We start from the raw sequence: 24,570 nt of genomic DNA, 5'->3' as shown, positions 1-24,570 counted from the left end.
TGAGTGCCGGGGACTATTCCTTTGGCCCCCAGCAGTTCCCACTACATCACTATCGTCAGTTTCTTGGCTGACATTCCGCTTTCGCCCGACAGTCAGCTATCGCTTTCCGCCGGTTTTGGACGAGAGGCTGACGGGCCTATGCAGACGAAGGGTGTGATAACAGGACACTTAAGAAAGTATCAACGGGATTAGATAAAGTCAGCATGGATTTATGAAAGGGAAATCGTGTTTGACAAACCAACTGGAGTTTTTTGAGGATGTAACTGGTAGAATAGATAAGGGAGAACCAGTGGGTGTGGCGTATTTGGATTTTCAAAAGGCCTTTGATAAAGCCCCACATAAGAGGTTAGTGTGCAAAATTAAAGCACATGGGATTGGGGGTAATATACAGACAGGAAACAGAGAGTAGGAATAAATGGGTCTTTTTCGGGGTGGCAGCCGGTGACTAGTGGGGTACCGCAGGGATCGGTGCTTGGGCCCCAGCTATTCACAATATATATCAATGATTTGGATGAGGGAACCAAATGTAATATTTCCAAGTTTGCTGACGACACAAAACTAGGTGGGATCGTGAGTTGTGAGGAGGATGCAAAGAGGCTTCAAGGCGATTTAGACAAGTTGAGTGAGTGGGCAAATACATGGCAGGTGCAGTATAATGTGGATAAATGTGAAGTTACCACTTCGGAAGGAAAAACAGAAAGGCAGAGAATTATTTAAATGGTGATAGATTGGGAAATGTTGATGAACAAATGGACCTGGGTGTCCTTGTACACCAGTGGGACCTACTGTTTTCCGTGGCTAACCTGTCTGAACACCAACGACAACTTTGATTGGTGTGATGGTGTCCCAGCCTAATATAAGATATGCGATTTGAGAACCTCTCATTCACTCACTCACCTGACGAAGGAGATAATCTCCGAAAGCTTGTGATTTTCAAATAAAACTGTTGGACTATAACCTGGTGTTGTAAGATTCCTTACATTTGACCAGTCACTGAAAGCAAACATGCAGGTGCAGCAAGCAGTTAGGAAGGCAAATGGTATGTTGGTCTTCATTGTAAGAGGATTTGAGTACTGGAGCAAGGATGTCTTACTGCAATTTTACAGGGCCTTGGTGATACTAAGGGTAAGGGGAGAGAGCGGGAATATGGTATTGAGATAGAGGATCAGCCATGATCATATTGAATGGTGGAGCAGGCTCACAGGGCTGAATGGCCTACTCCTGCTCCTATTTTTCATGTAAGCCTGGGATTTTAAAATCTCCCGGGCCTCACACTGCTGAATTTAGGACAGTATGCAGCCCGCCTCCATCCCTCCTGCATAACTGCCGTCCCGTATTAAAATTGGGACTTTGTCTGGTACATCTTAAAAACAACAATTAGTTCAAACAATACCAGTCAAAATTGTTATGGCAAAGGTTTAAAAATAATTGACTTTTAACAAAATATTGCTTGGACTCTTAGTTGTCTAAACTTGGAATGTTGAATTTATCTAAACTAAATGTGTGCTAAGCATTCATTCAAAATGTGACTTCATGAATCTGTAGATGTGCTTCTATTAGAAACTGCTTGGGCCTGGAATGGAGAGAGATGAAATGAAGAATCCCTAAACAAAAAAATAAGTATGATGTTTATTAAAAATATTCCTAATATGGGAAGGAGTTGCGGTTATTTCTGACAAATGGGCTCAAGTCATATCCAACCCAGATTGATGGGATGAAAGTCTCCACTCTTTGACTGTAAGTGCTTTGAGTGAAATGAGGTTGGGCAACATCGAACCGGTTCTCGGTGGCCAGGTGCTCAAAGCACTAAACTGGTAGTCTTGCTGACAAAAGCTGTTAAGATGACAGCAGGGAAATAGAAATGTAATTAACACTGGTGGTGTAGGGGGAAGAGTGTTCTATAGTTAGGGATCAGGACATAATGTTGGGATATAGGAACATAGGAAAAGAAGTAGGCCATTTAATCCCACGAGCCTGATCCGCCATTCAATCGGATCATGGCTGATCCTCAGCTCCATTTACCCGCCTTTGATGCATATTCATTGATATCCTTACCAAACAAAAATCTATCGATCTCAATCTTGAAAATTTCAATTGACATAGCATCCACAGCCATTTGGGGGAGAGAGTTTCCACTACCCTTTGAGCGAAAAAGTGCTTCTTGATTTCACTCCTGAAACATCCCATGGCACTATTTGAAGAACAGCAGGGGAGTTACTCTTGAAGTCAATGTAAATAAAAATCGGGAGAGATAAGAAGTAGGAGCAGGAGGAGGCCATACAGCCCCTCGAGCCTGCTCCGCCATTCAGTAAGATACCGGCTGATCTTCGACCTCAACTCTACTTTCCCACCCAGTCCCCATATCCCTTGATTCCATTAGAGTCCAAAAATCTATCGATCTCAGCCTTGAATATACTCAACGACTGAGCATCCACAGCCCTCTGACGTAGAGAATTCCAAAGATTCACAACCCTCTACATGAAGAAATTTCTCCTCATCTCAGTCCTAAATGGCCGACCCCTTATCCTGAGACTATGCCCCCTAGTTCTAGACTCGCCAGCCAGGGGAAACAGCCTCTCAGCATCTACCCTGTTATGCCCTCTCAGAATCTTATGTTTCAATGAGATCACCTCCCATTCTTCTAAACTCCAGAGAGTATAGGCCCATTCTACTCAATCTCTCCTCATAGGACAACCCTCTCATTCCGGGAATCAATTTAGCAAACCTTTGTTGCACCGTCTCTAAGGCAAGGAGACCAAAACTGCACACAGTACTCCAGGTGTTGTCTCATCAAAGCCCTGTACAATTGCAGCAAGACTTCCTTACTCTTGTACTCCAACCCCCTTGCAGTAAAGCCCAACATGCCATTTGCCTTCCTAATTGCTTGCTGTACCTGCATGTTAACTTCCTGTGTTTAATGTACAAGGACACCCAAATCCCTCTGAACTCCAACATTTAATAGTTTCTCACCATTTAAAAAATATTCTGTTTTTCTATTTTTCCTACCAAAGTGAATAACCTTACATTTCCCCACATTATACTCCATCTGCCACCTACTTGCCCATTGACTTAACCTGTCTATATCCCTTTGCAGACTCTTTGTGTCCTCCTCACAGCTTACTTTCCCATTTAGCTTTGTATCGTCAGCAAACTTCGATACATTACACTCAGTCCCTTCATCTAAGACATTAATATAGTTTGTAAATAGCACTGATCCTTGCGGCACCCCACTAGTTACAGCCTGCCAACCTGAAAATGACCCATTTATTCCTACTATCAGTTTTGTGTCTGTTAACCAATCCCCTATCCATGTTAATATATTACATCTACTGGTTCCTCTTTATCTACCCTGCCAGTTACATCCTCAAAGTCTCTAATAGATTTGTCAAACACGTTTTCCCTTTCATAAAACCATGTTGACTCTGCCTAATCATATTATGATTTTCTAAGTGCCCCGTTACCACGTCCTTAATAATAGACTCCAGCATTTTCCCGACGACTGATGTCAGGCTAACTGGCCTGTAGTTTGCTGTTTTCTCTCTCCCTCCTTTCTTGAATAGAGGTGTTACATTTGCTAACTTCCAATCCACTGGGACTGTTCCAGAATCTAGGAAATTTTGGACGATAACAACCAATGCAGCCACTATCTCTGCAGCCACCTCTTTTAGAACCCAAGGATGTAGGCCATCGGGTCCAGGGGATTTGTCGGCTTTTAGTCCCATTAATTTCTCCAGTACTTTTTCTTTACTAATATTAATTACTTTAAGTTCCTCACTCTCACTAGATCCTTGTTACCCCACTGTTTCTGGTATGTTTTTTGTGCCTTCTACTGTGAAGATTGATACAAAATATTTGTTTAACATCTCTGTAAAATGGGTTGCTGATTCGCTATCACCCATTTTATACTATCACACAAAGTCAAAATCTATCCCATAATGTTTCCATCTGCCAGATCAACCTTACTGAAATCCTTTCTTTCTACTGCTGTAATTGCATCTTTCGTCAATATTGCTACTCCTCCTCCTTTCCAATTTCACTGTCCTTTCTAACAATCTTATGGCTTGGAATATTTAGCTCCCAGCCATGCTCAGCTTGTAGCCAGGTCTCTGTAATGGCTACTACATCATACCTTTTAAGCTGAATTTGTGCTTCTAACTCATTTTTTTTATTTCTTATGCTACATGCATCGTGCCCTGATGGTGTATTTCTCACACTTTTTGACTTATCACAATTGTTGTTGCTAATGCTCTATATGTTGCTATACAGGCAGTTTAATACGTTCTTAATTTTCATCACTCCTGCTTTATTTTTAGTACTCAACTGAGCACCAGTCTCCTCTATGCTGACCAAGACAAAAGTGCTCCTTCTTACTCTTAATACAAAGTACTATCTAAGCTTTACAAACAGGAAGCACTGTGCACTCAAAACCCCAGCGGCAGATTCAATGCTTGAAAAGACAACTAATTTGATAGCTGGGAAAACATTAAATCTGCCAACAAGCAAAAATGGGAGTTAGGCACCTACAGGAGGCCCACATGTCACACAGCTAGAGCTATCTGCATTTCCTTCAAATCAGAACCCAATGGGGCCACCAGCAAATTAGGTCTTTGCAGCAACTTTACACCCTCCCAGCAGCCTGCCAAGGTTCACACAGGGATGGTGAACCAAAACCTATTCACCATCTCTCCAACTTACGACACCCCTCCTCTCCTATTCCAAAGACCATCTACTGGACACTCCCCCGATACAACATAATCTCCTGGAATATGTCTGGCAAGCTCCAAGTACAACAGCCAGTACATAGCACAACCCGCAGAAGGAGTTAGTACCCACTAGTTTGAGCACAACAAATTGCTGATATGTTTATTTAATAATAAAACAAAATAAAGGTAGTTTGGTTAGCACAAATCATATCCGATTATTATTGATTTTTACTGTGATTTAATGTTTTTGACATTTTTATCTTAACTAATAAATGCTTTTTCCAAAATTTACATCCCTAGATTTGTATAAACTTATCCTGCACATACACAAGGGGCTCCATTTTAGCACCCGCTATCGGGTGCGTTCCTGGCGGGGGGGGGGGGGGGGGGCTCCGAAAATCGGGGAATCCCGGAGCGGGTCGGAATCCCGGAGCGGGTCGGGAGCCCGGCTCCAACCCGCCCACTTCCGGGTTCCCCACAGACGCACCGGCGTGCGCGCGCAGCCCCCGCATGTGGGACTCCCGTAGGCAATTAAAGCCAGCGGGGTGCCACTTGACAATATTTATCTTGCTATTTCAGGTCATTAACAGACCTGATTAAGGGAATATGTCAGGAGGGGTGGGATTTTAGAAACAACTGGGACTGTTTCCCATACTGGGGGAAACACTCCCAGTTGAAATGGACTTGTTGCAGCTATCAGCCTGTGGCAGCTGCAAATGTCCATTTGACAGGTGGTGGGGGAGACCCTCACTCATCGCAAGAGGCCACTCTGTCACTTTGGACAAAGTTTGGCCTCCACCACCCTCCTCCTGACAATCAAATTCACCAACTTGCACACTTACCCCGGGGTCCAGAGACATGTACCTACCTTGCGGACCCCCTCAGATGTACATCTTCCCGATGGGGGCCGCCGTAGCTGCAGTCATGACCTCCTCGGAGGGCGAACAGCATCACCAGCCTCGTCGGCCAAGCCGTCCACCTCTGACACGTGGAGCTCCACAACACAGTGCTTTGACACATCCACCTGCACAGCAGGAGGGAGGGCAACCGCAGAGAGAGATGCGTCGCAGGGGGCACTACCCTCGCCACAGGGTCCACAGACCGAGTCTCAGCTTCCTGGACCTCTCTGAGCAGCAGTGCACACGGAGGCTCAGAGTCACTCAACATGTAGTCGTGGACATCTGCAGCCTCCTTCATGCCGAGCTGCTCCTGGCTAGCCCGAGCACCATCTTCTTATCTGTCGCTGTCAAAGTCACCACTGCTCTCAACAACTTCTCCTCCGCATCCTTCCAGGGTGCCACCGGGGACATCGCCGACGTCTCTCAGTCGTCTGCACAAAAGAGCCCTGCAAATGCACCTACACCCACTTTGCAGTGACACAATGGGTGGCATCAGGTGTGGGTCTTCATTGTGATCCTCAGGAAAGGGCATTATTGCATGAACCAGACAAGATTCGCAAAGACGTGGCAGTAGTGGTGCCAATATAATATGTGACGTGAGTTGGTCAGAAATCAATAGAAGTAAAAACCATGACAAACCCTCAAACACCCTTGTGCATCCCCTTCATGCTCACAACACGTTTGCCTTACGCTTCCTACTGCTCATATGTGATGCATGCCCTGTGGCTGCAGCACAGGTAGTGGCAGGTTGAGTGCGGCTGACCGTGAAAGAGATGCATGAGAGGGTGAGTATGAGATAGAGCCATGAAATTGTATGAGGATTGGGTTGAGTCGTAGTGGTGAAATGAGTACTGGCGAGATGAGTAAGTGCAGGTAAGATGAGGATGAGGTTTGAGTAGGTTTGAGTGGGTGTGAGGGTTGATGTGACAGAGTAGTGTTGGCAGTGCAGAAGGAGATGTGGGGTGGGGGCGGTGATGTGGCAGACGGAGTGTAGGGGAATGAGTAAGTGTACTCACTTTGGCTGACCTACTTAGGTCATTGGAGCGCCTCCTGCACTGTATGCAGTTGGGCGATATGTTGGTGCAGGTGACCTCCTCTGCCACCTCGAGCCAGGCCACTTCCTCCCGCTCGCCAGGGGGAAGATCTCTGTCCTCCCCCTCCTCCTCACCCCATCTAATGATACCTGGAGTGAGGCATCATTAAACTGGGAGCAGCCTTTCCCTGGGCTGCTCCATGCTGTATTTTTTCCTATTTGTTGCAGCATCAGTCAGTGGAGGACTGCCCCTTTAAATAGAGCTCCTCCAGCTGACAGACCTTACTGCGCATGCGCAGTCCGCCCGATGCGCAGCTCAGCAGTGGGGAACCCAGAAGGCCAGGTAAGTGGATCCAATTAGGCTGTGATCGCGCGCGGGGCAGACTGATTTCGCCGGGCGCCCCCCCACCGCAAACCCGCAGCCCTGGCAATATTGAGCCCATGATTTTTATTTTTTTGTAAGTGCAAGAGACAAACAAACTTGTGGTAAAACAGTTGAGGGAAGGAGATTAAGGATTTGATGAATAGTATCTTATTAGGAATGATGAGTTTGAGTGCTGTATCTTCTAGAATTCAGAGTAGGTTATACAATTTATGAATGAAACTGATAGTTGAGTAGAATAATTGCTAAATATATTTGGTTTGTTTAACTCCTTTCTCCCTCCAAAGCATCTGGTTGAGTCAAATATGTCATCTTTAAGGTATCCAAATCTCCACTATCAAACATTGGAGATACCCTTCAGGTAATCAAATTCTGTTTTTCAAATGTAGTATGAATAATAACTTTTTTTTTCCATTTCAGTTGAGCTCCCCAGTAAACCCAATGAATACGCAACTGCTGCTGTACAGACTGTGATTGGTCAGATTCTGGAGGGCATTCAGCCGCTTCCAGAAGATGCTCAAACCATTCCATTAACAGAGGCCTTGACTGCTTTTATGGAGGCCTGGATGGATCATATACTGAAGCAAAAGATAAAATTCAGGTCTTCTTTCAAGTAATTTTATTAAATGTTGTATATCCTGTGAAAAATAAGTATTTCAAAGCTTGTCTCTGCCGTACTCAATTTTATTTGTACAACTGGCTAGAAAGCACTCCAATTCCAAAATATTTTATTATTGCTTGCTAATAATTTCAGCAACTAATTTTTAAAAAACTGTTGTGCTTTTATACAGCTAAATAAAAACTGATGTTACATAAGGAATAAGCATGGTGGGCGTGTGTTAAAAAGTTGTAATACACTCGAGGTTTGAATAACATTTTTTTTCCAGTATTAAACTTTCCCAATCATGCTTTGTTGTTGGAATCATGTTACTGGTGCCAATATTTTCTTACTGCCCCATTATAACTTGATTTTTGATGTGGGACTTAATGCTGTGTGACAAGAATTTAAAATGTTCTCCTCCTCCTCTTATGATTGGAATCCAGAGTTCTAAGGGCATCAGCACTAACCACCCTTCTTGACCCCCCTCCACTGCTTCTGTGTTGTCAGACTGCTTGTCTGACATCCAATCTTGGATGATTTGTAACATCCTCCCGCTAAGCATTGAGAAGATCAAATCCGTTGTCCCTGCTGCAAACTCCATACGTTACTGACTCTATCCCCCTCCTTAGCCACGGCCTCCGGCGGAACCAGACTGTTAGCAACCTTGGTATCTTGTTTGACCTGAGCTGAGCTTCTCACCTCATATATCCTCTCCATCATAAAGACAGCCTATGTCCACCTCTATAACATCATCCATCTGTCCCCCTATCTCAGCCCATCTGCTGCTGAAACGCTCATTCATGCATTTGGTCATCTCCAGCCTCAATATACTCCAATGCTCTCCTCCCACCCTCCAGAAACTTCAGCTGATCCAAAATTCTATTATCCATATCTTATCACAGACCAAATCACATTCTGTCCTCATTGACTGACATTGGCTCCTGATCCCCCAAAGTCTCAAATGTAAAATTCTCATCTTTGCATTTAAATCCCTTCATGGCCTCACACCTCCCTATCTCTGAAACCTTCTCCAGCCCTAAATCTTCCCCCCAAGCTTTCTGTTTCTGGCCTCTTGTTCATCGCCCCCCCACTTTTCCCCACTATTGGCATTGTACCTTCATCCGCCTAGGTCCCACTCTATTGAATTCCCTTCTTAAACCTCTCTCTCTCTTCACCTCCCTCTCTTCCTTTAAGACACCCCTTAAAACCCACCTCTTTCACCAAGCTATTGCTCACCCCTCCATCTTTGGCTTGACTTCCATTTTTCTTCATACTTTGTGAAGTGCTATACTTTTCTTTTCTTTAATCATTCTTGCGATGTGGTCGTTGCTTGCGAGGCTGGCATTTATTGCCCATCCTGAGTTTCCCTTGTACAATTGAGTGGCTTGCTAGGCCACTTTAGTGGTGTGGAACTGGAGCCACGTATAGGTCAGACTGAGTAAGGACAGCAGGTTTCCTTCCCTAAAGAACATTAATGAACCATTTGGGTTTTTATGACAATCCGATGGCTTCATGGTCACTTTTAATGATACTAGCTTTTTATTTCCAGGTTTTGTAAACTGAATTCAAATTCTCAAACTGCAATGGTGGGATTTGAACTCACGTTCAGTAACATAACCTCAACACCACTGTACCTTTAAATGCAAGTTGTTGTTTTTTGTTGTTAAATCTGTGAATCCACCTGTGTCTATTATTAAATAATTATAAACAGATTGAAGGTTCAGGCTACTTACTTGCATCTATTTCCTTTCTGCAAACCATTTCAGTTTAAGATGGGTAATAATTTTATTCCAGTAGGATATATATTCTTCTGTATATATTGTAACATCACAACAGATGTAACTACTGTATTAAATTGTGAATTTGTTGTTTGTGTCCTTTAGTCTCCAGGGTGCCTTGCAGCTGAAGCAGGATTTTGAAATGATCAGAGACTTAATCTGTTCAGAAGAACAGCAGTTGTCATCAGAAATCAGACAGGCTGTCCTTTCTCTCCGTGTCTTCCATCAAGTGGACAATGCCATCATCTGCCTCCTTCAGCAACCTACCAGGAAGGTCTATGTCCCATCAAACACCTGGGAGCCATTGATGAGATGCTGTACGTGTTAAGTAATTTTCTATTGTTTGTAAATTCTGAAGTAACCTTGACTTAATCTTGTATATTGGTGAACAAGCTGGGTTACATGGTTTCCTCCAAAACATGATGGCTGTATTTGCTCGATGGTTTTGAAGGAAACCAGAGCACCAGACAATATACAATGCCGAGCAAGTTGGCGTTGTTCAGTACTGCCTCACCTAAATGGTCTCAAAGTTCTTTTATAAGTGTAACAGTAGAAGTCTCCATCAGGCCTGTTTTACAGTTGACCTGAGATGCTGACAAAGTAGTGCAATAATCAACTGACGACCACCTGTTTCTCACCTGAAAAACAGGGTGCCGGCAGTTGAAAATCGGGGCGGGGGGAGGATGGGGTGGATGCCAAAGGCCCACCTGATACAATTTTCAGGCAGGCTTGTTAATGGACTAGCAACCCACTCACCTGAAATGGGCGTAAGGTTGCTTAAATGTGTACATCAGGGTCCTACAAATGGGTGGAGCATGCACTGTGCAAGCTCCGTCTGTATGTACCAGGCAATGAGCGACCAGACCAGCAGTCCTAAAAGGGACCTTTGGATGCTGCTCAAAAAGGGCATAGAAATTTTTAATTTTGTGGGACCAGAAGAAGCAAGCTGCTCTTCCTAGGCTCAGACAAAAACTCTGGCTGCTGTTGCCAGTTTGAGGTCCCCCTGAGGACAGTCACTCTGATCTCACCTCTGGAATTCATATCTTATGTACATAGAATTATAGAAATTTACAGCACAGAAGGAGGCCATTTGGCCCATCATGTCTGCCAGCCGAAAAAGAGGTATCCAGCCTAATCCCACTTTCCAGCTCTTGATTCGTAGCCTAGTGGGTTACGGCACTTCAAGTATGTACCCAAGTATGTTTTAAATGTGATGAGGGTTTCTGCCTCTACCACCCTTTGAGGAAGACCCCTACCGCCCTCTGGGTGAAAAAATTTCTCCTCAACTCCTCGCTAATCCTCCTACCAATTACTTTAAATCTATGCCCCCTGGTTATTGACCTATTTGCTAAGGGAAATAGGTCCTTCCTATCCACTCTTATCTAGGCCCATCATATTTTATACATCTCAATTAAATCTCCCTTCAGCCTCCTCTGTTCCAAGGAAAACAACCCCAGTCTATCCAATCTTTTCTCATAGCTGAAACCTCCAGTCCTGACAACATCCTCGTAAATCTCCTCTGTACCCTCCTCTAGTGCAATCACATCTTTCCTGTAATGTGGTGACCAGAACTGTATGCAGTACACAAGCTGTGGCCTAACTAGTGTTTTATACAGTTCTAGCATAACTTCCCTGCTCTTACATTCTATGCCTCGGCTATTAAAGGAAAGTATCCCGTATGTCTTCTTATCCACCTTATCTACCTGTCCTGCTACCTTCAGGGATCTGTGGACATGCACTCTAAGGTCCCAAACTTCCTCTACACTTCTCAGTATCCTCACATTTATTGTGTATTCCCTTGCCTTGTTTGCCATCCCCAAATGCATTATCTCACACTTCTCTGGATTGAATTCCATTTGTCACGTTTCTACCCACTTGACCAGTCCATTGATATCTTCCCTCAGTCTACAGCTTTCTTCCTCACTATCAACTACATGGCCAATTTTTGTATCATCTGAAAACTTCTTAATCACGTCCCCTACATTTAAGTCTAAATCATTAATATATACCACAAAAAGCAATGGACCTAGTACTGAGCCCTGTGGAACCCCACTGGAAATGGCCTTCCAGTCACAAAAACACCCGTCGACCATTACCCTTTGCTTCTTGCCACTGAACCAATTTTGGATCCAACTTGCCACTTTCCCGTCGATCCCATGGGCTTTTACTTTTCTGACCAATCTGCCATGTGGGACCTTGTCAAAAGCCTTGCTAAAATCCATGTAAACTACATCAAACGCACTACCCTCATCGACCCTCCCTGTTACCTCCTCAATAATATGCAATCAAGTTAGTCAGACACAACCTTCCCGTAACAAATCCATCGTGACCGTCCTTGATTAACCTGTGCCTTTCTAACTGACGATTAATACTGTCCCTCAGAATTTTTTCCAATAATTTGCCCACTCGGACTATCCCTTTCTCCCTTTTTAAACAACGGTACAACGTTAGCAGTCCTCCGGCACCACGCCTGTAGCGAGAGAGGATTGGAAAATGATGGTCAGAGCCGCCGCTATTTCCTCCCTTGCCTCTCTTAACAGCCTGAGATACATTTCATCCGGGCCTGGCGATTTATCTACTTTCAAAGATGCTTAATTGTCCACACCACTCGCAACTGGATGCGGTAGGACAGCAGAGTTTCGACCTGATCGTTGGTTGTGGGATCGCTTGGCTCTGTCCATAGCATGCATGTAGTCCTGTGTTGTAGCTTCACTAGTTTAGCACCTCATTTTCAGGCACGCCTGTGCTGCTCATTGACCAGCGTTCGTCATCTAGTTTGATGGTGATGGACGAGTAAGGGATATGCCGGGCCATGAGGCTACAGATTGTGTTGGAATACAATGTTCATCTCTATTCACAATTGCTTAGATAATGAAGCAGTCCATGCCGGCTTGCAGCAAGACCTGGACAACATCCTGGATTGGGCTGATAAGTGGCAAGTAACATTCGTGCCACTCGAGTGCCAGGCAATGACCATCTCCAACGAGAGAGCCTAACCATCCACTGTTGACATTCAATGGCATTACCATCAATGAATCCCCCTCATCCTGGAGGCCACCATTGACCAGGAACTCAACTGGACTAGCCACATAAGTGCCCACCACCGCCTTCTCAAGGGCAACAAATACTGGCCTTGTCAGCGACACCCATATCCCAAATCAAAAAAAAATGAATTAATAAAAAGAAGGCAAAGGGATTAAAACAAATTAAGATTGCCAAACAGAGGCAGGTTTGCGCTGTATATTATTACTCAAAGTACACTATGAATAAAATTGGTGAGCTAAAGCCACAAATTGCATTGGGGGTATAATGTAATAGCATGAACAGATGTGTGGCTTAGGCTAGGACAGGACACTGAGCTGAACATTCCTGATTACAATATATTTAGGAGAGATGGAATAGGAAAAAGGGGAGATGGGGTGGCAGTAATAATCAAAGATTCCATTAAAGCACTAGAACATATGATGGCATGGAGGGGGGGTGCAAAAGTTGAATTTGGATCGAGTTAAGGAATTAACAGAGAACTGTTACTCTATTGGGAGTATATTATAGACCAGTGGAGAGGAGATAGAGATGGAGATTGTCGACAGATTAGAGAAAAATGAATGAATAACAGAGCCATAATGGGTGCCTTTAATTATCCAAAGATAGGGTTTCCACAGTATGTCCAGGATACTGACTCTGGCCTCTTGTGCAACCCCATACCTATGCTCTACGCTCTGGAATTCCCTTCCTAAACCCCTTCACTTTTCCACTTCCTTACCACCATCCCAGCAACACAGCCTCTGATTTACTGTGAGCAGTGCTGTTTTTCATGTATTAGCCATTTAAGCTTTTTGTATGTGTACACTTATATTTAGGTTTAAGCAAACTTAACATTAGGTTACTATGACAAAAATGTTGTACTTTATCCAGTTGGTGGCTGGATTTATTCATTGACTTGAGTTATCAGAGGGTAGTCAAACCGATTGGAAACTTCACATGGACAGAAAAGATAGACCAGCTAATGCCTGCAGTCAGAAAAGTATGTAAGAAAGAAAAGGACTAAATTTATAAAAGTTATTGATAAAATAATAGCTTACAACTCTTATTATTTTGTCTACGTGAGGAGTTAGGTAAAAGAATGCATTATATATATCATAGTTAGATTATTTGCTTGCTCATTGTTTAATTAAGTTGTTTGAAATCTTAAACTAAAAACAAGGTCTGATGTGATGCTCTACAGCTTTTGAAGATTGAATTGTGATCTAATAGTGGCAAGATAGTCCAGTACTAAAAAGCAATTACCAAATAGGTTTTGCTATTTGTTTCGCTAGACATGTTACTGAAAGCTTACTTAGATCTCAGATTGCTCTCAAAAAAATGGGGAGTTGGGACTTGCCAATGAGAGTGATCAAAGATATGGGGCTCGAATTTAGCAGGCCTGCGGGTTCCCAGCGGGTGGTCCTCCGGGAGCGTGGAAAACGCGGACGGCTAATCGTGTGCGTCCCCCACGCGATCGCGGGATAATTGAACTGATTAAGCCCTGCTTCCGGGTTCTGCGCTCCCCAGCTGCGTGCCGGCCGGCTGCGCATGCGCAGTACCGTCGACGCGATGTAGGAGCTCCAGTTAAAGGGGCAGTCTCCCAAAGCCCCTCCTGCTACATGCAAGCGGTTTGAGACGATGGCTCAGCAAAGGGGAAAGGCTGCGCCCCGTTTTTCAGACCTGGCACTGCAGCTGATGCTGGAGGGCGTGAGGAGGAGGAGGGAAACACTCTTCCCAGAAGATGGACGCAAGTTCCCTGCCGCCGCAACCAGGAAGGCATGGGCAGAGGTGGCGGCGGAGGTGAGCAGCAGGGGCAACACCCCAAGGACTTGGGAGCAGTGCCGCAAGCGCTTCAATGACCTGACTAGGTCTGGCAAGGTGAGTACACCAACGCACCCTCCCACATCCCGTCCCCACCATCACGCCAAACAGATCACAACCCCCTCCTGCACAGCCACCACTGCGCTCCATCAGCAATCCTCACAGCCACTCATTCACCATCCTCGCCGTGCACGCAAGTAGCCACCGTCCCTGACCCCACCCGAACACTACCACACACCCCAATCCCCATGCAATGGGATGGGCACGTGGCCCACGCTCAACCCAACCACACCGATGCTCGATGCGTCTCACGATGCAATACGCACCCACTCACACATCTGTGTTTTGCCTTCACAGGAGAAGAGAAGCAAGAACAATAGGGAAAGGGCACGCACCGGAGGTGGGCCGCCGCAAGTGGTGGAGCTCACCGACGCAGAGGTGGAGGCGCTCGACCTCGCCCGCACGCGACATTGCCTGTCGGTGGGCGATGGCGAGTGTGTCGCTGCCGAAACGGCCGGTAAGGGAAAGCTGACACTCAACACCCATGATCGCGAGTTACCGTCTCATCACCTGCCATCAGGCGCACTGTCAAGTTGGTCCACATGCCTCAAAGTGCCCTCTGTTCTCTTGCAGGTCCGTCTTTGGGTGAAGCGATCGTGGAGGGCGATTCCTCAGAGGACATGGCGGTCTCTGAGGGTGCATCGTCACATCAGAGCCAACCATCCACCAGCGCAGAGACACGCACCTCGGTGGGTCCCCCTCGCCAACTAGTTGGGGTAGCACTTGGTGAGTCACCGCGCACGAGTGAGCATGAGCAGACCCTGGTGGCAGGGGCAGCCGCGGAGGGTCCGCGACGGAGGGAGCACTCATCTCCAGGCTCTGCTCAGCCGGACCCAGATGCTGAACCCAGGGGGCCACCAGTGAAAAGGAGAGTCGTCGAGGGCCACCAGCTAATTGCTGAGGTACTGGCAGAGGTGCCGCGCGCATTGTCCACAATAGCGCAGGCGATGGAGGAGTCCAACTCCTGCATGTGGGCATTGGTGGCGCAGGCACAGGAGGGTACCGGCGACACAGTGTCGCAGGTAGGTGCGGGACTGTCTGCGGTGGAGGACAGGCTGGCCTCCCTCGAGCGTCACGCACAGCTCCAGATCGGGTCCATGCAGGCCCTGACAACGTCTGTACGGATTCAGGGTGAGCAACATTCCGACGCCATCAACAGGCTGAGGGATACACCAGGGGTGGCCTTGCAAGGCCTCACACATGCCATCCAAACTGCCGTCCAGCAGGGTGGAAGGGGTGATGTGGGCCGAGGCCAAGAGAGGGATGATGGTGACCGGGGACATGGAAGCGGGGACGCCTCTCAAGGCGTCCCCACGTCCCACCCGTCGCCCACCTCTCAACCAGTACCCGCAATGGTGCCTCCTCTCCAGGTGGCCGAGTCTGCCCCTGCCCCGGTGCAGGAGGAGCAGTCTGTGGAGGTGCCGTCACGGGCACCGAAACCCAGGGGCCGTCCGCCAAAAGCATCTACCCGGTCAAGGCAAGAAGACGAGCAACCTGCCACTACCTCTGCTGGAGCCACAGGGGTAGCACCACGTAGGGGTTCCCGGAAAAGAATTGCAAAAGCCTTATAATCACAAAGGGAATACACCAGGGTGTTTATTAATTTGTACTTTTTTTCTTATATAATGTCACATTCGAGATATTAAATACTCTATTCTCACCACTCCTGCCACCTCTCGTCCATTCTTCCCCGGCTTGTGCAATAGGTGCGTTCCGTGGAGGCCATCATGACGGCGAACACCTGCTGCCACCCATTGGGCACACTGCTGTGGGTGCAGGATTACTGGCAGCACTCTTCAGTGGAGGGGGCTGGTATGGCCGCTCGCATGTGCAGGTGAGGAGATGCGAGCGCCTCGCAGTGTCTGACTCTAGGAGAACCGTTGACGTATGAGTGCCTCCCTGGCCCGGCGACCATCCCGGTGAGTCGCGGCTCGGCGCATGGGTCGTCCAACATCCTCTGGCGCGTCCGCCTCCTCCTCCTCCGCCTCCTCCTCCTCCGCCTCCTCCTCCTCCTCCTCCTCCTCCTCCTCCTTCTCGCCCTCGCCTTCCTCAATGTGGGTGGCGGGTGTGGATGGGGCCTCCTCCAGCGGCACCCCCCTCTGTTGGGCCATGTTGTGCAGGGCGCAGCAGACAACTATGATTCGTCCCACTCTGAATGGTGTGTATTGGAGCGCTCCCCCAGAACGATCAAGGCACCTGAAGCGCATCTTGAGAAGCCCTATGGTCTGCTCAATTGTAGACCTGGTAGCAGTGTGGCTGTCATTGTACCGACGCTCCGGCTCGGTGATGGGGTTCCTCAGAGGTGTCATGAGCCACGTGTGTAGGGGATACCCCTTGTCGCCGAGGAGCCAGCCGTTGCCTGCGTTGGGTGCCTGCAGGATGGGCGGGACGGCGGACTCCCTGAGGACGAAGGCATCGTGGCAGCTGCCGGGGTATCTGGCGCACACGTGTAGGAATCTCTGGCGGTGGTCACAGATGAGCTGGGCCTTCATGGAGTGATACCCCTTCCTGTTGATGAACAGCCCTGGCTCATGCGGAGGTGCCCGTATTGCGATGTGGGTGCAGTCGATTACACCCTGCACCCGTGGGAAGCCGGCCATGGCATGGAATCCAACCGCCCTCTCCATCTGGCTGCGCTCGTCCATGGCGAAGTTGATGTAGTGGGAGGCCCTGCGGAACAACCCATTGGTGACCTGCCTTATGCACTTGTGTGCAGAGGACTGACAGACCCCGGTGATGTCCCCGGTGGCACCCTGGAAGGAACCGGATGCAAAGAAGTTGAGGGCGGTGGTGACTTTGACGGAGACAGGTAGGAAGATGCTGCTTGGTCCATCAGGGAGCAGCTCGTCGTTAAGGAGGCTGCAGATGTCGGCGACTACCTGGCGATTGACTCTGAGCCTCCGTATGCACTGCTCCTCGGAGAGGTCCATGAAGCTGAGCCTCGCTCTGTACACCCTGTGCGGAGGGTAGTGCCTCCTGCGACGCATCTCTCTCTGCGGTTGCCCTCCCTCCTGCTGTGCAGGTGGGTGTGCCGCAGCACCGTGTTGGGGGGCCCCACGTCTCCGAGGCGGACGGCGTGGACTGCGAGGCTGCTGGGGCTGGTCATCCTGTTCGTCCTCCGACGATGTCAACGCACCACCCATCTGGCAGGTGTTGGTCTGAGGGGTTGTGCAGGGTAGGTGGGTGGTTCCTCGGACTGGGGCTGCGGTTTCGTGTCGGTCTGTCCTCTGGCTTGGCGGGGGGTGCTGGAGGGCAGGGGTTGCCCTATGTGACGCGGTGGCCTCCTGCGTGGGTGAGGGCTCTCCCCCGTGGAGCGCACCTTGGCACCTGCCACAGGCTGCTGGCTGCAACACGCCTGGTTGGAAAGGTACTGTTTCCCCCAGTGTGTGAAACTCACTGCCTTGAACCTAAAATCCCACACTTCCTCTTTTGACAGCTGCTTCAGCTCATTAACTGACCACAACGAGCAAGTTAAGTACTCTCAAGTGGAACCCCACTGGCTTTAATTGCCTGCGGGATTCCCACCAGCGGGGCTTGCGCGCGCAGCCCCGCACGTCAGCGCGGTACCCGGAAGTGGCCGGGATTTCGTCGCGATCCGGTCACGTGACCGGATATCGGGATTTTCGGGGCCACCCCGCTGGGAACCCGCCGGAAACGCGATCGCAAAATCGAGCCCATGAGAACTGCAATAATCCAGGGTACAAAGGGGGTGAGTAGGCCCCAAAAATGCTTAGGAATCTATAAGAAGTCCATTGTAACATCAGCCCTAAAAAGCTTGTCATGTTCACTTCACTCAGTGAGATACTTCATGAAGTGTTGAGGAATTGTTTATAAACTGGTTAAAAACTTCTTCCTGTACTGATTTTGCACTTGGTTAACACTGGGAATAATACAGACATAAAATTTAGAATAAAAACAGGAAATACGCAGCAGATCAGACAGCAACTGAAAGAGAAAGATTAGGTAATGTTTCAGGTGGAACCCTTCATCTCCTCTTTAAAGGCTGCCCACTGTTCAATTACTGTTTTGCCTGCCAATCTTTGATTCCAATTTACCCGGGCCAGATCTGTTCTTATCCCATTGAAATTGGCCCTGCTCCAATTCAGTATTTTTACTTTAGAGTGGTCCGTGTCCTTTTCCATAGCTATTCTAAACCTTATGATACTATGATCGCTGCTCCCTAAATGCTCCTCCACTGACACTTCCTCCACTTGGCCCGCTTCATTCCTTAAAACCAAGTCCAGCAATGCCTCCTTCCTCGTTGGGCCGGAAACATACTGGTCAAGAAAGTTACCCTGAACACATTTCAAAAATTCCTTCCCCCTCTTTGCCCATTATATTATTAATGTTATCCCAGTCTATATTAGGATAGTTGAAGTCCCCAGTTATAATTACTCCATAGCTTTTGCACCTCTCTGTAACTTCCCTGCAAATTTGCTCCTCTATATCCTTCCCACTAGTTGGTGGCCTATAGAATACACCCAATAGTGTAATGGCACACTTTTATTTCTTAACTCTAACCAAATAGATTCTGTCCTCGACCCCTCCAGGACATCCTCTCCCTCCAGTACTGCAATATTCTCCTTAATACTGCCACCGCCGCCCCCCCGTCCTCCTCTTTTCTTTCCTTCTCTATCTTTCCTGAACATCTTGTATCCAGGAATATTTAGTACCCAATCCTGCCCTTTTTTGAGCCAGGTCTCCGTTATTGCCACGACACGTATTCCCATGTGGCTCTTTGCGCCTTCGGCTCACCAATCTTGTTTACCACACTTCATGTGTTTACACACATGCACTGCAAATCAGTCCTAGACTTTCTTGTACTTTCTCTTAGTCTGATCCCATCTAATACTGTATTATTACTTGCTGTAATGCTATCTTTCTCTCCCGATCCTTTGTGCCCCTTGTTTCTCCTTTCCAATGCTACATCCTGGTGCCCATCCCCCTGCCAAATTAGTTTAAACCCCCCCCCACAGCACTAGCGAACCTCCCCGCGAGGACATTGGTCCCAGTTCTGATGAGGTGCAACCCGTCCGGCTTGTTCAGGTCCAACCTTCCCCAGAATTGGTCCCAATGTCCCAGGAATCTAAAGCCCTCCCTCCTGCACCATCTCTCCAGCCACGCATTCATCGGCTCTATCCTCCTATTTCATAACTCGCTAGCAGGTGGCACTGGGAGTAATCCGGAGATTACTACCCTTTGAGGTCCTACTTCTTAATCTCTTTCCTAACTCCTTAAAATCTGCCTGCAGGACCTCATCCCTCTTTCTACCTATGTTGTTGGTACCGATATGGACCACGACGTCTGGCTGTTCACCCTCCCCCCCCCCCCCCCAGAATGTTCTGCAGCCACTCAGTGAAATCCTTGGGGTGGAAATTGCAGCGGTACTGGCCATAATCTTCCAAACATCCGGAGATACGGGGATGGTGCCAGAGGACTGGAGAATTGCAAATGTTACACCCTTGTTCAAAAAAGAGTGTAAGGATAAACCCAGCAACTACAGGCCAGTCAGTTTAACCTCAGTGTGAAACTTTTAGAAATGATAATCTGGGAAGAATTAACAGTCACTTGGATGAGTGTGGATTGATGAGGGAAAGCCAGCACGGATTTGTTAACGGCAAATTGTGTTTAACTAACCTAATAGAGTTTTTTGCTGAGGTAACAGAGAGGGTAGACGAGGGCAATACAGTTGATGTGTATATGGACTTCCAAAAGGCGATTGATAAAGTGTTGCATGGTAGGCTTATCATCAAGATTGCGGCCCATGGAATAAAGGGGGCAGTAGCAACATGGATACTCAATTGGCTAAGTGACAGGAAACAGAGAGAAGTGATGAATGGTTGTTTTTCGTACTGGAGGGAGGTGAACAGTGGTGTTTCCCCAGGGTCACTGTTGGACCACCGCCTTTCTTGATATATATTAATGACTTGGACTTGGGTGTACATGGCACAATTTCAAAATTTGCAGATGACACAAAACTTGGAAGGGTAGTGAACAGTGAGAAGGATAGTGATATCAAGAGGATATAGACAGGCTGGTGGCATGGGCGGACACGTGGCAGATGAAATTTAATGCAGAAAAATGCAAAGTGATACATTTCGGTAGGAATAACGAGGAGAGGCAATATAAACTAGAGGGCACAATTCTAAAAGGGGTACAGGAACAGTGAGATCTGGGGGTATACGTGCACAAATCATTGAAGGTGGCAGGGCAGGTTGAGAAAGTGGTTAAAAAAGCATATGGGATCCTGGACTTTATAAATAGAGTACAAAGAATGGAACCTTTATAAAACACTGGTTCGGCCACAACTGGAGTATTGTGTCCAGTTCTGGGCACCACACTTTAGGAAAGATGTGAAGGCCTTAGAGAGGGTGCCAAAGGGATTTACTAGAATGGTTGCAGGGATGAGGGACTTCAGTTACGTGGATAGACTGGAGAAGCTGGGATGGTTCTCCTTGGAGCAGAGAAGATTGCGAGGAGATTTGATAGAGGTATTCAAAATCATGAAGGGTTTAGACAGGGTAGATAGAGAGAAACTGTTCCCATTGCGGGAAGGGTCAAGAACCAAAGGACTTAGATTTAAGGTGATTGGCAAAAGAGCCAAAGGTGACATGAGGAAAAACCTTTTTACACAGCGAGTGGTTAGGATCTGGAATGCATTGCCCGAGGGGGTGGTGGAGGCAGATTCAATCGTGGCCTTCAAAAGGGACCTGGATAAGTACTTGAAAGGAAAAAATTTGCAGGGCTACGGGGATAGGGCGGGGAGTGGGACTAACTGGATTGCTCTTGCATAGAGCCGCTATGGGCCGAATGGCCTCCTTCCGTGCTGTAACCTTTCTATGATTCAAAAAGCATATCAGTATTATGATGAAGGCTCACACCCAAAACATTAATCTATCTTTTTTAATAAAACAAACTGACCTGATGTGCATTTTCATGATTTTCTGCTGTTTTTTCAGATTTCCAGTATTTGTATTTTTTCCTTATATCTCTACACATATCAAACTCAGTATGGCACAAAATGGAGGTTTTCTGTAGGAATTTAGAATTTTTAAAAATGATTGTAGATAACTGCCTTTTTTTGGCATCACAGTATATGTTTTTGTAGACCAGGAAAGAAGTGTTTCAGTCTTCAGTCACTGCCACCACCACGCCCCCCCCCCCCCACCTTTAAAATATTATTGAAACTCTTCAGGTTACAGTATGAAGCAAATTCTCAGCCTCCTATCATCACACTGCTACTATACAGTTTGCTTTCTTTATAAAGTTGACTTTAGCTTACTTGATTTAACTTTGGGTTCGATTAAAAATCCACAAGAAGGCAATTGTGACATCAGCCCTGAAAAGCTTGACATGTTCACTTCACTCAGTGAGATCCTTCATGGAGTATTGTGGAGTTCAGTTTTTAAACTGGCCTATAAACTCCTTTTCCATTTGTTATTCCAACTTCAACCTTCCCTTCAAGGAACAGTGTCCAGCTCGTGCCAGGCAATTTCCTATGATGAGGGGTTAGCAAATCAGAGAGCACGTTACCTCTCCACTCCACCCAGACCATTCTTTGGCATAACCAGTGATCAGCTTAAACCAGCATTAGCCGACATCTATTAGTAGACTGGATCTCTGCTTATTGAGGGGGAGGTGTAAAGGCAGGAGAGAGGAAAGAAAAATAACTCTTAATCGAGGAGATTTAAACTAATTCATTTTGAAAGATTACCTCAGCGACAATTGCTGTAACATGTAAACAAAGTTAAACTTTTTTTTTACATTTAGTCTAAATATGGGCTCGTCATTGACCTGGATGAGTAGCCCCTGTACTTACAGCTAGACTTCAATCACTTAACTGTTCTACTTGTTTCTACAGCTTTTTAAAAATGTAATTTTTTTTTTCTCAACTTTATTCTTAGAACATCAATATCCTTTTATTTGAATGTCAAATAAATACAGAAATGCTGTAAACACTCAGCAGATCAGGCAGTATCTGTGGAGAGAGTATGGTAGGGTAAGCGTTTCAGATCTATGAACCCTTATTGGGTTCTAACAAAGGGTCATAGACCTGAAATGTTAACACTACCTTCCTCTCTCTACAGATGCTGCCTTACCTGCTGAGTATTTCTAGCATTTTATGTTTTTATTTCAGATTTCCAGCACCTGCACTATTTTACATATTGTTTTATTTGAATGTCAATTTGAATATGGTAATGCAAGGTAGGCATCTGTACTGAATTCCAGTCATAAATGTTAAAGGAGAAAGTAACTATCACTATGTAGGTATGTTACATGGGCATCCCTGGCACATGTTACTGGAGCACATCCTCTTTGCTGAAATTAATTTCTCTTGACCTCTATGGAGGGATTCTTCAATTACAGGTCAAAGTAAATAAAAAACTTATTGAGAAAAATAACAGAATAAAACATGTATAAAAAAGAACTGTAGTATACTGAGTGTACTTACTCCTTACAGATACTGTTCTCTTTCAGGAAAGTAACCATTTTAAAAACAATCCGTTCTCTAGCATTCCTTATTCTGATGAATATAAGGGAGGGGAGGGAAGTTTTTCTTGTAGGAATTTCTCTTTCTACTATTACTGCTGTTTGATACTACATTTGGGTGACTGGGTTAAATTAGTCTGAAGTAAAATAACGAGTGTTTTCTTTGGATGAATGGAGGTGTTTTAATTCTATTTTGATTTTAAGCTTTGAGATCCTTTTTTTATGTGTTTGGCTTTATACAGTTGTTGAAAACTGTATTTACACTGTCCTATTGAAATAAGTTTGGTAACTTAATTCAGCGAATTGTATTTGTTTCAGAAAATTAGCTTGGCTGCAGATTTTCCAGCTGAACAGGAATGGCACTGAAACTGAGGATTTTAAAATGTTTTCATTAGCTGGAGATCTGTTATTAATATCAACTGTTTGATAATTTTGTGGGTCAAGCAATTGAATCTGTTTTTGATCGATCATAGGTTTGCTAGAACTGGCTTTGCTTGGCTTTTTGATTCTGTGACCACACAACCCTACTAATGAATATTTTCTTTGCTGTAGGCTCCTCTTCCACCAGGACGGTCGACTTCAGTCACAGGAGCTTGAACAGTCTTGACAGCCTGGATATACGGGCTGAAAGAACCAGAGCAGTCTTTCAGCCTGAAGCCTCCACAGGTTCTGAGTTACTCAGCAAGATTAGGGCAACCGGGCACCCGGAGTCCTATTTGGCAGTAAATCAGCAGGAGTGGCTTGCACTGCGAGTGGACAGCAATAGACGCCGGAAAGTTCTCTGTTTGCCTTGTATGAATAAAACCCCAGAACAATGAGCAGTCAGTGCTATTTCGGTTCAAATGTTGGAAAAGTTGATCCATAGAAATGCATTATAACAAAGCACTTTAACGTTTTTTATTTTTTATTTTTCAGTTAAATGTGTTACTGATTTGAAGGTCTTGAGCTACCTGAACTTGAAAAAGTGTTAGGTTTCCTGTATGGTCAACAATTGACCCAAATTCAAGGGACACTCTCGAGTTGTATTGTAGCTCTGAAACATTAACACTTCAAAAGCCGATGAGCAGCCTTAAAAAAAACTCCTTTGGTGAATGAATTTTCATAAGGCAAAACTATAGATGTTATTCATTTTTCTACCATATGTGTTAGTGCTGATTTTATGTTATCTTGTGTTTGAAGGAATTCAGTATGCTATTTTGAAAGCCAGTATTTTTTTGATTTGGAAGTGAGCTACATAATTTATCATTTTTTAAATACAAAGAACACTGAACTCTAATGGAACATCTTTACCAAAGATACAATCTTTGGGTGGTTTATACTGCCTCCAAAAAATGTTTTTAATGTTGCAATTTAGAAGCTGCCTTGTGTGATTGATTTTTTTTTGGGTCAGGCAAAAGAAACTACAAATAGTACTTAATGAGTACCTGCCTTTAATTGTCTTTCTTATAGAGGATTTTGTATTTAAATCACATATATTAAAAATGTAATATGTTTCTCTTTGTGTAAGTCTTAACTTATTTTAATGTCCCCCCTCCTCCCCCTTCTAATTTTTCTCCACTTTCCTGAAGGTACTGACTGATGTTAGGATACAGTTTCAGTGACAGCAGCGGAGTTCCTATAACCTTATCTAATACCCATACTTCTCTTATGAGTCTGTCATATACAACTGGGGGGTGGTGGGTTAGGGTAGAGTCAAGTTCAGCCCTGTCCTCATCAGATTTCCACATGCATAGATACACACACTTTCGCTTATGAGTTGATCAGAAGTGAGAATCCTGG

General features: G+C 45.9%; 1 protein-coding gene across 1 annotated transcript in view; it reads left to right on the top strand.

Annotated features, from left to right (window-relative positions):
- ccdc142 (coiled-coil domain containing 142) overlaps nt 1–24,284 on the top strand; it is a 165,980-nt gene extending 141,696 nt beyond the window's left edge. Inside the window, exons 11-13 of the mRNA XM_067982667.1 lie at nt 7,438–7,618; nt 9,502–9,713; nt 23,344–24,284. Of these exons, the coding sequence (XP_067838768.1) occupies nt 7,438–7,618; nt 9,502–9,713; nt 23,344–23,609 (659 nt within the window). The 3' untranslated portion in view covers nt 23,610–24,284. The remainder of the gene's footprint in view (nt 1–7,437; nt 7,619–9,501; nt 9,714–23,343) is intronic.
- Nucleotides 24,285–24,570: the final 286 nt, after the last annotated feature.

The sequence above is a fragment of the Heptranchias perlo genome, chromosome 1, assembly GCF_035084215.1.
Source record: "Heptranchias perlo isolate sHepPer1 chromosome 1, sHepPer1.hap1, whole genome shotgun sequence".
Taxonomy (NCBI): Eukaryota; Metazoa; Chordata; class Chondrichthyes; order Hexanchiformes; family Hexanchidae; genus Heptranchias; species Heptranchias perlo.
Note: the sequence above shows the minus strand (reverse complement) of the source record. Positions and strands in the feature narration are given on the sequence as shown.